The sequence below is a fragment of the Sphaeramia orbicularis genome, chromosome 17 (assembly GCF_902148855.1).
Source record: "Sphaeramia orbicularis chromosome 17, fSphaOr1.1, whole genome shotgun sequence".
NCBI lineage: Eukaryota > Metazoa > Chordata > Actinopteri > Kurtiformes > Apogonidae > Sphaeramia > Sphaeramia orbicularis.
The window spans coordinates 9,858,393-9,875,313 of record NC_043973.1 but is presented as its reverse complement, the minus strand read 5'-3'; the positions used below and the strand labels follow the sequence as shown (position 1 = coordinate 9,875,313).

Below are 16,921 nucleotides of genomic sequence, written 5' to 3'. Positions count from 1 at the left end.
AGTAATATCCTTGTTTCATTTCCTAATTTTCTTCAGTTCCAGTAGGCTGTAAAACAGGCCTCCAATCTGAAGTGTAGCCAACAGCTCACAGCAACACAACCCGTACTGTACCTGTTGAGTGTTATTTGTTTTATACTTTGAAAAGTGCAGCATTTTGATAGTAGGCTAAAATGTTTGCTATAGAATCCTGTTTGTTGGTTATACTGCCTTATAATTTCAGCTTCATCTGATGCTGAGAACCAAAAGGACTCTTGTTTTACATCCAATGTCATCATTACCTCATTTAAGGAAAGAAACCAAGTGAAGATGATGTGCTCATGTGGAGCCAAATGCATCCCAAGGGGTTAAATTTACCACTTACCACCATCTTGGCAGTTGATAGAGTCCGAAAACCCAATTTTAAGCTGTGAGTTGGCAAACAAATGGCCGCTTAATCATGGCCAAGAGTTAAACGCTGTGAGGTAAACATGCACCCAAGCTAAAATCTTGTTTAATGAAATAATTTCTTCTAAAAAAAAACCCCAAAAAACATATAAACACACATAGTGAAAAAGGTATTGAATGTGTTTGAGTTTTTTGTTTTGTTTTTAGAGTTTAGTCCAGAATCCGCTGCTCTGTCTTAAGTACTGATGGGAAATGAAACATTAAGTCCAGTTTAAGGAGCAGCTCTGGTGTCCAAACACAGCGCAGGGGCCTGTAATCCTCTAAAACAGGACTTTTTCACTCTGGAGAGTCTTTAATCTCCTGTGTGTATTTGATTGGCCTATACACAGCTTTAATGGATGACAGCTTTTCTGCTGTTCTGCCCAGACCCCTCTGCTTTGCCACACCTGTTGCGTTGCCAAAACGGCCTCATTCGGACAAATTAAGTCTTTTTTTTTTTTTTTTTTTTCACAGAGCCTGAATGCAGCTCAGTTTTATTTTACATGGGTCAACTCCAATTCTGTGCAAATTTCCTCAGTGTACGATCCATCCACTGAAAGGCATCATTTGATCTTATATTATTATTCCAAATAGCCAAAGTACACGCAATGTCATAGGAATATATTAATTAATTATTTATAAGCAGAGGTTATAAAACTTTTGTTGCATGGAGCTCCCGATGCACCTCTGGGCTCTGGACAAAAAACTACACAGGTTGTAGGTTTTCTTTGTAATTAGATTATCACTATTATAGCAGTTATTTAGGTAGAAAATGCTGCAATTTAAAGGTTCAATGTTCAATATTTATCTTTGGTTTTACTGTGAATAAAGTCTATAATTACTGTAATTTAAGTGGTCTGGGGAAAAAAAGAGACCTCTGCACCACCTCTGGACTGTGTCCCAAGGTTTTGGCCGAGCACATTTGTCAGAGAAATTGTGGGTGAGCACATGATCGATACCTTTTGATAACTGATTTTTATGAAAGTTGCTAAGATTGTAAGTCTGCCTTTTTACTCTGTAGATTGATGCAGAAGCATTTTAGTTTCCCTTTTCAGCATTGGATCATTTATCTTTATGTTTGGTCTTGTCATTTTCATTTGTTGAACTTTTTTAGCAAGACAGTTTAGTATGATCAGAATGGATATAATCTCAGCTTGTGTATTGGTCCATTATCATTTTGCCTCTGCAGGATAACTGGAAAAATCATTTCATGTTAATAGTTTTCCATCAAATTTGCTGCAGTTTGTCATTACGTCTTGGTTTGAGATCTCAGTATGTTTTTCTTTTTCAGAAACTCGTTTGTGGTTCCTATTGTACCACTTTATAGTTTTTGTAATCCTCTGATAGCTGCCATTTATTAATACTTGTTTGAGTCGAAAAAATACACATTTATATAGTATAATAATTGGACATCTGTGCATTTTTCTCAATAACCAAGCAAATGGGCTGACTGGATGTACTCTTCTGGAATAAAGGCGAATATTTCTGTTGTGCTTTGGCTGGATTGTCACCTCTGTCCTTCAATTATCTGTGAACTATCACTTTGAAAAACGACAACCTCCGAGCTGCAACCACACCCTGAAAACGACAGTTTTGACAATTTTCTTTTTTATGGATTTATTGATTTTAATACCATGAATTCCTCATGCACATGTTCTACTTAAATAACCTCCCACTTAACCCTATTTAGCAAATGAACAGCATCATGTCTTCACTATGACTAAAACAACCCAGATAACTTTCTACACTGAACAAAAATATAAATGCACGACTTTTGTTTTTGCTCCCATTTTTCATGAGCTGAACGCAAAGATCTAAAACTTTTTCTATGTACACAAAAGGCCTATATCTCTCGAATATTGTTCATAAATTTGTCTAAATCTGTGTTAGTGAGCACTTCTCCTTTGTCCTTTGCTGAGATAATCCATCCACCTCACAGGTGTGGCATTTCAAGATGCTGATTAGACAGCAGGATTATTGCACAGGTTAGGCTGGCCACAATAAAAGGCCACTCTAACATGTGCACTTTTACTGTATTGGGTGGTCCAGGGGGGTCAGAAAACCAGTCAGTATTTGGTGTGACCACCATTTTCCTCGCACAGTCTTCTTCATGAATTCTCTGAAACACCTTTGGAGATGGTTTATGGCAGAGAAATGAACATTCAATTCACAGGCAAAAGCTCTGGTGGAGATTCCTGAAGTCAGTATGCCAATTGCATATTCCCTCAAAACTTGTGACATCTGTGGTATTGTGCTGTGTGATAAAACTGCACATTTTAGAGTGGCCTTTTATTGTGGCCAGCCTAAGGCACACCTGTGCAAAAATCATGCTGTTTAATCAGCATCTTGATATGCCACACCTGTGAGGTGGATGGATTATCTCAGCAAAGAAGAAGTGTTATCTAACACAAATTTAGACAGATTTGTGAACAATATTTGAGAGAAATAAACCTTGTGTGTACACAGAAAAAGTTTTAGATCTTTGAGTTCAGCTCATGAAAAATGGGAGCAAAAACAAAAGTCGTGCATTTATATTTTTGTTCAGTATAGAATGATAGTGGATGGTACCAGACCTGTGTCCAGCACTGGTCCAGTGGTTACATTATCAACTGCAAATCACTATATTGCTTTTTCACAAAATCACTTTTTAAGTGTTGGATAATCAGTATTCATTCATTCATTCATTCATTTCCTGAACCTGCTTTATCCTCACTAGGCTCATGAGGGTCACTGGAGCCTATCCCAGCTACTTATGGGCGAAGGCAGGGTACACCCTGGACATGTCGCCAGTTCATTGCAGGGCTGACATATAGAGACAAACAATCAGTCTCGCATTCACACCTATGGGCAATTTAGATTAACTGATTAACCTATCAGTGCATGTCTTTGGATGGTGGGAGGAAGCCAGAGTACCCGGAGAGAATCCATGCAGACACAGGGAGAACATGCAAACTCCACATAGAATAATCAGTAGTAACATGAAATAAGATTTTACAGTCTGTACGAGTAGAGAGTGCATCAACAGAAGGATATGATAATTATAGCATGATGATTTTATATCATGATAAATACTATACATTCTCTCATCATGAGCTAATGTTTTGTTGTTTACTTCATTATATTTTGTTCTTGAACAAATGCTTTCTGTCTGAAAATATCCATGTTTGGCATGTTCTTAAGGCTAGTTCAAAACCAGAAGTGGTTGTAATGATGATAATGATGACGATGATACTGATGATGATGAAAAACTGAGTTTATTGAAAACTGCAGATCTGTGTGGGTCATCAGCGTCTTCACTGCCTTAGAAAACTGGCACGCTTCCACATTGACCGAACCATTTTAACTTTGTTTTATCATTCCTTTATTGAGTCTGTTTTATCTTTTTGCCTGGTGGCATGGTTTTGGTCAGACCTCAGTTGCAGAGAGAAACTCACTGAATCAAATAGTCAGATGGTCCAGTCGCCTGATTGGTGAGTCCCAGTTTTGTCCCGCCTCCCTGTACACTAAACAAGTACAGAGAATGGCTTCATCAGTTCTTAATAATGACTCCTATCCTTTACGAGGTGAATTTCAGCTCCTTTCTTCTGGACGGAGGTTCTTAGTCCCAAGGTGCAGGACACAGCATTATAAAAACAGCTTTGTTCCTGTCGCCGTCACTGAGCTCAATACGAAATGGTGACGTTGCACTTTATTAACTTATTTTAGATATTTATTCTGTTTCTTTGCTCTATTTATTATTATTGTGACTTCAAATTTTTAAATGTTATGCTCTTATCCTGGTTTTTATCCCAGACTGTTTTCATCTTCCCTGGGTTTTTATTGTGTTTTATTGCATCTTGTTTTTATTTATTTGATCTTATTTATTTATTTTATTCTTTTACTTATCCATGCTGCTATACTGATGAATGGTGGAACACTGAGCACTTTTTGTCCTGTGTTTTTGTCCTGTCTGTAAGCTCGATCAAGTTCCTGTCTAACATGTTCAATGTATGCCTTGTTGTAATGCCAAAGCAATCACCTCAACTGCAAAACAAATCTACCCACAGGTACAAATAAAGTAACCTTGAACCTTGATGATGATAATTGTAGTAATATCTGGTTTCATCAAGTTTCTCTCGGCACTGAAATTGAACTTTTATCTTATAAAGAAAGAATGCTTTGACATTTATTGTGATCATGATCTCTGTTGACGAGTATGTAAATGTTCATCATGGTTCCATTTTTGTTCCTGTTGCTCAGAACATGTAAGGAGGCCACGGTCAAGGTCCAAACAGTATTCTGGAGTTTTATGGGCTTTAAGTTCCTGCAGATCTGGAACACTTTTTCCACACCTGCCACATCTTCCCCTTTCCACTTTCTCCTTTTTTTTTTTTCCTTGCAGCATATTATGCAGAAAGTCGATGTTTAACCAAATGTACGTGGACTTCCCCTTCTGCATACTGTATGACCTTTTCCCTCCATATACATTTCTGTTCCGACAACTGCACAAACACACACTTGTAAAATGACACACAGGAGGCCTCTCTTCCAGTCGTCCCATTAACCTCTCACTCAGAGGTGTTTATGGAACTGCAGTGGGATTATCTCATCTGATACTCCTGTTTTTTTTCCCTTTTTTAGTTATTGTTAGACTCTTCATAAATCACTTGCAGACACAATGATGTCTGGGAAAAGAGTGATTGTGTTAGGGAGGTTAGGTCTTAAATTCTGACCACCCTCAAATAACTAAAACTCCACTGCCTCTCTGGAGTTTAGGTCTTGGGAGAGATTTTATGAAGACTTTCAGGCCCGACTCTATTTTTCTCAAGCCAGAGACCTGCAGCTGTCCTGTCTGTGGATACTACGACATCATGGGGCTTTCATAAACCAGACAGGATATGAAGTGAACATGATTAATGCTCATTCACAAACCCTTTTTGACAATATGACAATGATCATATCCCGGTTCTGTTTTTTGAGCAGCAGGACAGTTCGGCCTGCCGTTTGCAGGGCGACTTCCTGTTGTCACTGCTTTTTGTTTGAGCAGACATCTGTCTTTTTACAGTAAATGATGTGATCACCCTGAGAAAATGCTGAAACCCTGTCTGGCTTCCAACACCCAAGAGGTTCAGACTCAGGGAAATTGTTTTTCCTCCTTCACCTCTGAACACATGCCAGCGGCCCTTTATGTGGATTTCATGACACAATATAGTGATGATAGAATAAAAACGCTTCCAGCTCTGACAGATTTCATAACACATGCTGGACTTCAACTTAGTAACATTCAGTGGCAGCTTGAACTTCATGTTTTTATCAATTTATAGCCACTGCAGTCTGTTATTGATGTCATGAGATGGCTTCATCACCATAAGGCAGGTCCTGTGCAGTTTTCACCTGTATGAGTTCTACTTTTTAGCATCATTAGAGATACTGATAGATTTGCTCACATTAACCAAATGCAGCATTAAAGCTGAAGTTATTAAAGAAGGGGTGGGGGTGGGGTTTGGTGGTGTTTTCCTGTAATCTTTGATGGTCTGTGTTTATTATGTCATCAGCAGGATTTGTTATATCACTATTAATTTTTAATGCCAGGGTGTGTGTTCGGATGAAATGTGCTACTTTCACAAGTGCAATGTAGATACATGCAGACAGCATTCCTCCATTTAACTCAAAAATGACTTGAACAAGAACATTTGTCACGGAAGTGCACTGCATTCACTTAAAAACAACAAAAACAAAAAAAAATTAAATGTGTTTCTCATAATTGTGACATCAGGATCCTGCAATTATGAGAAGTTGGATATAGTTGTCAAGCACTGCCATATGTAATGAAAAAACTTTAAAAATGTACATTTTTACATAAAAATAGATACAAAATAGAAGATGCTCTAAATGGTGATAAGTCACTTAGGAAAGGTTAAAAATAGAGAAATTAATTTGGGAACTGACATAAAAGCAGCACTGGGTCTTAATGGGTTAAGGCATCCAGTGTTTTCTTTAATGAATGTGATGCATTTGAGGGAGCTGAAGGACATGTCAGTTTTAATCATGTTATTTTATTTATTTATTTTACACTTTCATTTTTATGATAGAAATAAACAAAGGGACTCAGACACAGATAAGTAAATGCAGAGTTCATTAAGCAGGCTTTCATGCCTGTGATGTGCAGCATAGCAAACAAAACAACGGACTAAAAAGCTCCTATTTAGTATCTATTTCCTGTTGAATAGTAGCATTATCTCCTCCTGTGTTTTTGTCCTTGGTTTGTCTGTAACCGGAGCGTGAAAGTCATCTTCATGAGGTGTATATAAATGATGACTAGAAAACAGTTCAGAGTTAGGGGGGGTTCTTTTAAGCCAATATTTGGTGACAGCTTTTTTTTTTTTTTTTTTTTTTCTTTTTTACAATTTTAAAGCCCCAAATCCTAGATATTAGATGCTTTACATTTTAGCAGACAGTTTGGATATGTGGACATTACCAAATATGTCCATGTGTGGGTATATTTGATGCTAAGTATTTTCTTTTTTCTGATAAAATGGTTAGGTTAGTCATTAATTATTTTTTTTAAGTTGATTTTACCTCACAACCCTTCAACATCATGTTTTGGTATACTCTTCTATAATTATTGTAGAATAGAATAGATCAGATCTTTATTGTCACCATTTCAGGAACAATGAAAATCAGTTTAGCAACTCAGTTCTGTTTACCAGGAGATTCCAAAACTGTAAAAAGAGATTGTATATAAAAACTATCACACGAAAATTAAACAATGAAGAAAAATAAAAAACACTGAAAAATGTACAAATGGCCAAATCTATTCCACAGATAGAAGAAATATGTGCAAGATATATATATATATATATATATATATATATATATATATATATATATATATATATGGTGGGGAAGCAAAATTTACAATATTTTGAGGCAGGGATTGAAAGACGGTGTATGACCAATTAGTTTATTGAAAGTCATGAGAATTTATTTGCCACAAGAAAATTTACATCATAGAAAATGTTTTTATTCTATGTGTCCTTCTTTCTCAATAACTGCCTTCACACGCTTCCTGAAACTTGCACAAGTGTTCCTCAAATATTCGGGTGACAACTTCTCCCATTCTTCTTTAATAGTATCTTCCAGACTTTCTCGTAATAGTTTTGCTCATAGTCATTCTCTTCTTTCCATTATAAACAGTCTTTATGGACACTCCAACTATTTTTGAAATCTCCTTTGGTGTGACGAGTGCATTCAGCAAATCACACACTCTTTGACATTTGCTTTCCTGATTACTCATATGGACAAAAGTTTGTGAAAAGGTATGGATAATAGTGTTAGGTATGATTATGACATCAACATATGTTTGGTTTCAAAACAATTGACGTAGTGCCTGCTGAGAAAAAACAACTAAATGTTCATTGTAAATTTTGCTTCCCCACCCTGTATATATATATATATACACACACACACACACACACACACACACACACACACACACACACACACACATAATAAAGCATATATACAAGGTCAAATTAAAAACAAGGTACGTGAGTATTGCACTGAGGAAGGGTGACATGTAAAAACTCTTCTGTATATATGTGTTGTATATCTCTGAAATATGAGTCTTTTTTAAAATGTACGATGCTGCATTTTTAATCATATTTTTCTGTCTGTAATGTATGTTAACACGTTTACACATCATTTCGGTACAGACGTTGGATGTTTTGTCTCCTCAGAACCACGACCACGGCTGCATTGCGTGTCGGATCATCTACCGTTCAGATGAGTTCCACCCACCCATCCTGCCGCCCCGGGCCGACCTCACCGTGGGTCTGTATGGCCAGTGGGTGAGCCAGCGCTGCGAGGTCCGGCCCGAGGTGCTCTTCCTCACCCGTCACTTCATCTTCCACGACAACAACCACACCTGGGAGGGCCACTACTACCACTACTCTGACCCCATCTGTAAACACCCCACATTCACCATCTACGCCCGCGGCCGGTACAGCCGAGGCCTCCACTCCACCCGCGTCATGGGTGGGACGGACTTTGTCTTCAAAGGTAAAGGCTCATATCTAGTCATTTACAGCAACACTTCTATATATAACCCTTTAACTTCTGTATATAACTCTTTAACCCATAAAGACCCAAACCACCACTGGTGACTAAAACCATCTGCTGATCTAAAATGTTTAATACCTGCTTATCCACTAATCCTATCAATACATTTAAATAAGTGGTGTAAACTACCCATTTGGACTCAACTACGGAGTTTCTGAACGTGGAAACACCGTCATCTTCTACAACATTGATTCACCAGTAAAACCCATGGAGTTTGATCTAAGACAGTGGATGGACACACTTGTTTAAAGTTCAGTTAATGATAAATTTGCAGAAAAATTCACTTTTTCTTCAGTTTTCTCTGTTTTTGATATAATAACCTTTGAATTGACTCTGAACTTTCATGAACATCTAAATAAAATATAAGAAATTAAATACAGGAAAATACATGATTTACTGTGAAAAATGCAAAATAAAGAGGATAATATTATAATAATTGGTGATAAATGACTTAAGAACGGCTAAATAGGGAGAAAAATTCATTTGGGAACTGCCACAAAAGTAGCACTGGGTCTTTATGGGTTACATAGAACAACATATTTAATGTTACTTCCTAAATTATATCTTGTAATCCTCAATTTGTCACAAAATTTTCATGAACACACTAAAGCCACTAACACATCAGCTCTGACTCCTAAAACCCACTTTCAACCATGACGGTAGTTCACAGACTTTATGTTTTATAGTGTCCCAAAAATGATTATGTTGGACACATTTTCAGGTATATTTTGCACAGTTTTAAATAATTCAGATTCAGGTCTCAAAGGCTTTTTGAGATGGTCACAAGTTTAATTCAGTGTTCAAGTAGTAAGGCCACACTGGACAATGTTTACGTTTCACATTGTTTTAGAATGCTATCATGATAGTAAGTGTTCCCTGACATGTTGGGTTGTTTCTCTGCGTGTGTGTGTGTGTGTGTGTTTGAAGTGTTTGCCTCCAGGGGTGCTGTAGGACGGCAGTATAAATTTGCTCAACTTTGCATATTCCAGAATTGTTTGAGGCCATTTTCATCTTTCATTTTTAAGGTGTTAAAAAGCACTTCCTGACATGTTTCAGGGTGTTTTTGGAAGGCTCTAAGACAGGGGTGTCAAACTCATTTTAGTTCAGGGGCCACATACAGCCCAATATGATCTTAAGTGGGCCAGACCAGTAAAATAATAACATAATTATCTATAAATAATGTCAACTGCAAACTTTTCTCTATGTTTTGAGTGAAAAAAGTAAAATTACATGTCGAAATGTCAATAAAATTAACAAACTGACATTTATTAAGAAAACTAAGTGTAATTTTAACAATATTATGCTTCAGATTGTCATACACAAAACATTTAGTAACAGGCAGAATATTGTTAGAATTCTACTTATTCTCTTTAGACATTTCAGATTGCTCATATTTTTTCGGGTTATTCACATTTTTGTGGAAAGTATAGTTTGTAAATGTAAATATTTTCATGTAATTTTCCTTTTTTTACACCAAAACAGAGAAGAATTTGGAGTTGTCATTATTTATAGGTTATTATAATAATGATTTACTGGTCTGACCCACTTGAGCTTGAATTAGGCTACATGTGGCCCCTGAACTACAATGATTTTGACACCTTTGAATATCTAATAATAGGCCTTGATGTTAGGATTTAGGACATTTGAGTTTTTCAAAGTCTATATTTTTCTATTTCAAAAATTCATCCCACAGGCCGGATTGGACCCTCTGGGGGGCCAGTTTTGGCCCATGGCCACCCCTGCTCTAAGATGTTGTGGACAACAGCCTCTATTAGTGGAATAGTATGACGGTACTATGTGCTCTGAAAGTGAACATTTTGGACTGGGTTTGGTATGTGTTTCTAAAGTGTTTTATATTACTTCTAAGGCATTACATGCTCCTCCACATGTTCTCCCCATTTCAGGTGGTTGCCTACTGCCTCCTCTGGTGAAGTCGTACAGTTGTACTGTGTGCTGTGTCAGTTTGGACTGGTTTGAGTGTATGCTTCTGAATGGTTTTAGATCATGTCTTAGCCTCTATTAAGTGATTTATGACATATTTCAGGTTTTATTTGAAGGTTTAATATGTGGCCACAGCTGGTGCGAAAGTCTGGCTAGGATGTGTGCTCAAAAAATAATTTTAGACATTAGTGATCCTCTTCTCATTCTGGATGTACAAAGTGGTACCAACAACACAGGAAAGGATGGGGTTAGTCGACTGGACAACAAAGCTGTTTTATGACATTTGTCACACCTTATAGTAAATATAGTAAATTTCAGTGAGACTGACAGACTCCTGACTAAATAAAGAAAACGATTTTATTGGAATAATAATGAGAAATTCTACATAATTTTTTTTTTTTTCATGTTTTGAAGAAAAAATGGTTCTTAATTGTATTTTTAAAGTACCATGTTACCATTAACAGAAAAAGTACCAGACACAGCGGAAGAAAAAGAAGACATTTTCAGAAATTAGTTTTAGTGTTCGTATCTGGCTAAAAATAGTAGAACTTCAGTCAAAGTTCAGTCAAAATTTAAAAAAGGATTTTAGCCTCTGGCTGAGCTCAACAGATCTGTCTTCTCTTGTAGTGAACCACATGAGGGTGACGCCTATGGACTTGGCCACTACCTCCCTCCTCAACGTCTTCAACGGTAATGAGTGTGGAGCGGAGCGGTCCTGGCAGGTCGGGGTGGAGCAGGATGTCACCGTGACCAATGGCTGTGTGGCGCTGGGCATCCGCCTACCCCACACAGAGTACGAGCTGTTCCGCATGGAGCAAGATGCTCACGGACGATACCTGCTCTACAACGGCCAGCGTCCCAGTGACGGCTCCAGTCCGGATCGCCCGGAGAAGCGTGCCACCTCCTACCAGATGCCCCTGGTCCAGTGCTCGGCCAGCAGCCAGTCATCCGAGTACGGCCGGGGGGACGACATGGACAGGCCTCCACGGCTCCATAACAGCTGCAGGGGGCGGCACAGGGACGGCCACAAACATGTCACGGTGCCTCTCATCCTCTTTGTCACATCTCTGCTTCTTTGCTGGCAAAGCTAGAGGGCAGTTTCCTCCAGAGACACAACAGAGCCAACATGTGGATTACAAGAAGACTGAGCAGACAGAAACCACAAACTGAACCCTTTTATTTTCCCTTCCTTTCTGAGGATGAAGTCCCTCTACATTTTCCAGTTACCAAAGACTTGACACTGCTGCACCACATTAACTGCACTTTAAGTGGATCCAAAGACCGACCTGTCTGTTTCCACAAATAGACAAAGAGATCTCTCCAGTATATTCACCACTCAGAGTATGTTCTATACTGTCCTTTAACTACAGCCATCAAGTCATGGCTCGGTGCTGCAGAGATGCAATCACAGACATGGAAACTTTTTCTACAATGAACTCTTGACAATAAGCTTCCTGTCTCACCCAGATATGGAGTTATGCTTTTGGGTCATTGATGTTTACAATGAAAGGGAACTACAATACTTATATTAAAGCCTTCTCTTCAAATATAGCCGTACGAAGTTGTGAACTCAGCAGTTGTCTTCTGTTCTGCATACAGATCTTACTGGTTGGATGCTACAGTGAATCTGACATCTGCAGACAATTACTTTCTGTGCACTCTGAAGAGAAACTGTTGTACTCTATTGTACCGCACAGACAGTCACATCCTTTGTGGCCAACACTTGTTTCCACTGGGACGATTCTGAATAGTTCATACTTAGGTTAAGAAGCTTCATCTGGGGAAAGGGCATATAACAGAGAGTTGCCTCAACAGTGTAAGAGTTCACATACACCAATAAAAAAGTTTTTTAAGTCATTGTTTAAAAGTGGTCTGTTCATTATACATACTGTGTGGCCATAAACCAGCTTTTCATGTTTTGTTTCCCATTATAAAACCAGACTTCAGTTCAATGGAGAAAACACACATACATCCCATTCAGATGTCACAACTATTCAGTCACGGATCTCAGTCAGTCGTCCAGAAAAGTCTAGACATAATCTACCAGAATGTCCACATGATGGTATCCATGGCACCAACAGGAAAGAGGTGTGGTCTGCAGCAGTTCAGTTGCATTTAAAGTGGCAAACACTAGCCACTCTTACACAGAGATCCAGGAAAAAGGTGAGATGGTGATCCCACTTTTTTGCTACCATTGACTGCTTTACACAGCCAACCCAAAGGAGTAACAGAGGTGAGACAGGCTGCACTTTTACACAGCGGACCTGAATTCCAGAATCAAAGGGTTGGTGAAACAGCGCAGCGTATACTGTGACATACAACTTGCGCATTGGAAATATGCCAACGGCCTGATCACAATCAAGGGTACCAGAAAGGGTGCACATATAGATAAAAAAGTCACATCCTATCAAAAAATCAGAGAGGCCATTTTATTTGTCTGATATTTCTCTTTTAAAGTCCAAAATATTTTTGTATTATGGTGTCTACTAAAAATTTCGCAGGCTTGCGAAATCAGAAATTATTGGGTGTACGGACACTCCAGCCTAATAGCCTCCATATTTAATGCCTACAAATATATACAAATGTTTCAGCACTCAGGATAATCATGCATTGTTTATTGCAGAGACGTGTCCAAAGCATGCGTGCTGAAAAATTCCATATATTGACAGAAACAATAAAATTAGACCCACATATTTTGATATGGTGTATGGACACTACTTGGTGTACGGACTCTACAAGATTGGAATGGAAATCTGGCTTAGCACATGGTCGCATCTCTGTTAGATCTTTAAGTCTTCCTGGTACAGGAGTAAATAAACATTTGTGAACAAGTTAAAACAATATATCTATAAGGCATATACGAGATATTATTGATGGAAGTATATTGGTGTTCGGACACTACATGAATTTTGGTGAACAATGCGCCATTGAAAACATGCGGTTCGACGTAAACATCCGTTTGCCACATTGTTACCAAATTTTCTGCAGCCAGAGAGCATACCAAAATCTGTCTAGTTGTGCATATTTAGTCATAATAATACATCAATAACAGGTTCCCATTCTATTATAACAATTAAAGGGCTGTAAAAGAAGGGTTTTCAGAACAAAATGGTTGATTACCTTAATACTGAAAATAAGAATTGATAATCAAACAGCTGTTGAACAAAAATGATCAATAAATGAAAGGCAATGTGATGTGTATATTTTGTAATAAAAAAGACACAGGAGTTGAGTAGTAATTATTTATTGTGTTACAAAACATTATGTACAATAATTTTGCTCTCTTATAACAATGAAATTGTGCACGTTTTCACGCTCATTGGGTTACATTTTATCAGTTTTTATCCAATTTTCTTCAAATTTGGAGGATTGCAAGATCTAGTAATAAGATGGCCAAAGAAACATTTTGGGAATGGTTCTGGGGGTATTTTTTTGCAATACTGATTAATAACTGATGCAAATATACTTGTGCACCTTGATTGTTATCAGGCCGCAAGCATAGTGGTGTTGGCTCTCAAAACAACAATGGTGGAAGAACACAGCGCAGCGATGTTTATTTTAGTGACAACAGCACGCAGATCTTGGCATCTCCCCAATTCGACATCTTTCTGGTCGCGTTATGTTTGTTTACTGTACACAGCCTGCATTCATTTTTAAACCCTCCCCACCCCCCTATCCTCAACGCGGGGGGTCACACATGCAATATGTCATCAAAATGTCACACCTTGGCTGTGCAACTAGAGGTGTTCCTTTTACATAGTGTTCTGGAATCAGGATTCCACCTTTATCACAGCTCTGTTCCTACCTTCAGAGGCATTAGAGCCGTGACAGACGTGGAACCAAATGATCCCAACATTTCGTTTATACAGATGTCATTCCGGAATAAAGGTAAAATATTCCCGGAACAGAAGTGCTGTGTATAAGGGGCTTCTGAAACGGCCCATTTGGAGCAGGAGTGTACAGGCAAGGAAGAATGGAATGACTGAGGTTTTATGAGCTGATATTTCAGTTACTCATCAGTCACAAAAACATGCAAAATAACTGGTTAATTTGATAGAAAACATTACACATCCTTCATTTCTTATTCTTTTATTCAGGATGTCTCACTGAGATCAAGGTATCATTTGCAAGAGAAAACGGTACAACATATACACAGCCCAGCAAAAAAAGAAAAAAAAAAGGCTCAGTGTAACATGTTGTGTAGCTTTGATTATACACATTCACCATTGCATTTTTTCGATAAGCTTTTGCAGTATCCCAGCATGGATTTCTGTCATTTCCTGGACACTGAACCTGAACCTCACCAACTGAATCAACCCCAGATCACAACACTGCCCCCACAGGCTTGTGCTGTAGGCACTAGGCATGATGGGTAATGACTTCATCCACCTCTCTTCTCAACCTGATGCATCCATCACTCTGGAACAAGGGTCAGTCTGGACTCTTTAGACCACATGACCTTGTTCTATTGAAACAGTCCAATCTTTATGCTCAGTATCAAACTGATGGTTGTTTCAGAAATGAGACACTACTCACACTGCAGTAATTATCCAGTGAAAGGATCTGAAATATTTTTCCAAGTTAAATCCAAGTGGCCCACATCTGGGCTGTGTATATACTGTATATGTACTTATAGTTTTATAACACTACTCATTCATACATGGTACACACAGAAATAGCATTAGTTGAAACAGCTGTAAGTATCAGTAGAAATAAAAATAGAGGCAAGTAGAGTTTTACAATCACTTGGCTGAATGAAGTTCAGGCTGTGGTGCAGTTCTTTCCTGTGAAAAAGTAAATGGAAACCAGCCTTCCCAGTTCTGTGCTGGTTTAGGCAACTTACAAATCCAACTTTTTGACCAACTCTACTGGTCTAGAAAACAAGTGAAAACAGTGAATAGTAAAATTATAAAGGAAGACTTGACGATTACTTGGTTAAAACAATATCAGATGAATTTTAATAGTTGTTTTAGCTTTAAATAATATTTTTATATTGATCAGCAGTCAGTGTGTGTCATGTACTTTGATACACCCAGTGGACATTAAAATGTGACTGTAGTACTGTCACATGGTGATAGAAATATTCAAGTCCTTCAGTGAAAATACTAATACCACATCAAAAATACTCCTTTGCCTTTATTAAGGATAGTGTAGAGCACAGGTGTCAAACATACGGCCCGTGGGCCAAAACTGGCCCACCAAAGGGTCCAATCTGGCCCATGGGATGAAATGCAAGAACTACAATGATATTAATCAAGGATATTAATATCATTTTAGTTTTGGTTCTACATACAGACAGATATGGTTTCAAGTGGGTCAGATCAGTAAAATACAATCATGATAACCTATAAATAATGACAACCACAAATGTTTCTCCTTGTTTTGGTGTAAAAAAAAAAAAAAAAAAAAAAAGGAAAATGATTTGAAAATGTTTACATTTACTAACTATCCTTTTACAAAAAATGTAAATAACATCAACAAATATGAACAACCTGAAATGTCTTTAGAAAAATAAGTTGATTTTACCAATATTCTGCCTGTTACTAAATGTTTTGTGTATTTATAGATCCACTGTGATCTGCAAGTTGTAATGCACATGTGCAAATGACAGACATATTATTAAAATTGCACTTATTTTTCTGAAGACATTTCAGATCATTCATGTTATTCAGATTTTTAAGGACATTTTGGAGATGTAAATATTTTCAGACTGTAATTTTAATTTTTTCACTGTTATTATACTACTGGTCCAACCCACTTGAGATCATATTGGGCTGAATGTTGCCCCTGAACTAAAATGCATTTGACACCCCTGGTTTCGAGAGACAGGACCCCAAGTTGCTGTGATGGGGCCTTGGGCTGTGTGGGAAGTACTCCACCAGGTGAACCACCACAGCACCCTGAATCACACATGTAAAGTAAAAAATTCTCTGCTGCTCTAAGTTCAGTGTTAAACGCTGCACTATCCATTTGAGTGATAGTAAAATGTACTGCATGAAAACATATCATGTTAGAGATGGACGCTGTCACCCACTCATCCTGTGGAGCTTCTGTGTGTCAGTGGGATGATATAATAAAACTGAATGAATTAGTTACTGAAATGTTGAGTAAAAGGTTAAGATACCACCAGTAGGAATGAGGTCCATGGTGTGATGGTGAGTCTGTCCCTGTCAGATCGCCACAGATCTGGAGCTGCTGACTAAGTCTGATCTTGTACCTGCAGTAAAACCCTCCTCTGGACAAAACCCTGTTAGGGATCAGACTCGTTTCTTTCCGAGACAAACTTTACAAAAACTTTTCAGTAGAAAACAGACAAAACCAGCACCAACAGTGTATTTCTGTGATGGATGTGATTCATTATGGCCTTGACTGTGCAGGAGTATTAGGCAAGGTCTGATCACAGATTTGTTTTTTCTCTTCTCATGGGCAGGACACAGCATTAGAGAATTTGATCATG

General features: G+C 38.0%; 1 protein-coding gene across 1 annotated transcript in view; it reads left to right on the top strand.

Moving 5' to 3' along the window:
- Positions 1–12,321, top strand: part of LOC115437327 (protein APCDD1) — a 29,744-nt gene extending 17,423 nt beyond the window's left edge. The window contains exons 4-5 of the mRNA XM_030160544.1: positions 8,142–8,463; positions 11,092–12,321. Coding sequence (XP_030016404.1) covers positions 8,142–8,463; positions 11,092–11,555 — 786 coding nt within the window. The 3' untranslated portion in view covers positions 11,556–12,321. The remainder of the gene's footprint in view (positions 1–8,141; positions 8,464–11,091) is intronic.
- The last annotated feature ends 4,600 nt before the right edge of the window (positions 12,322–16,921 follow it).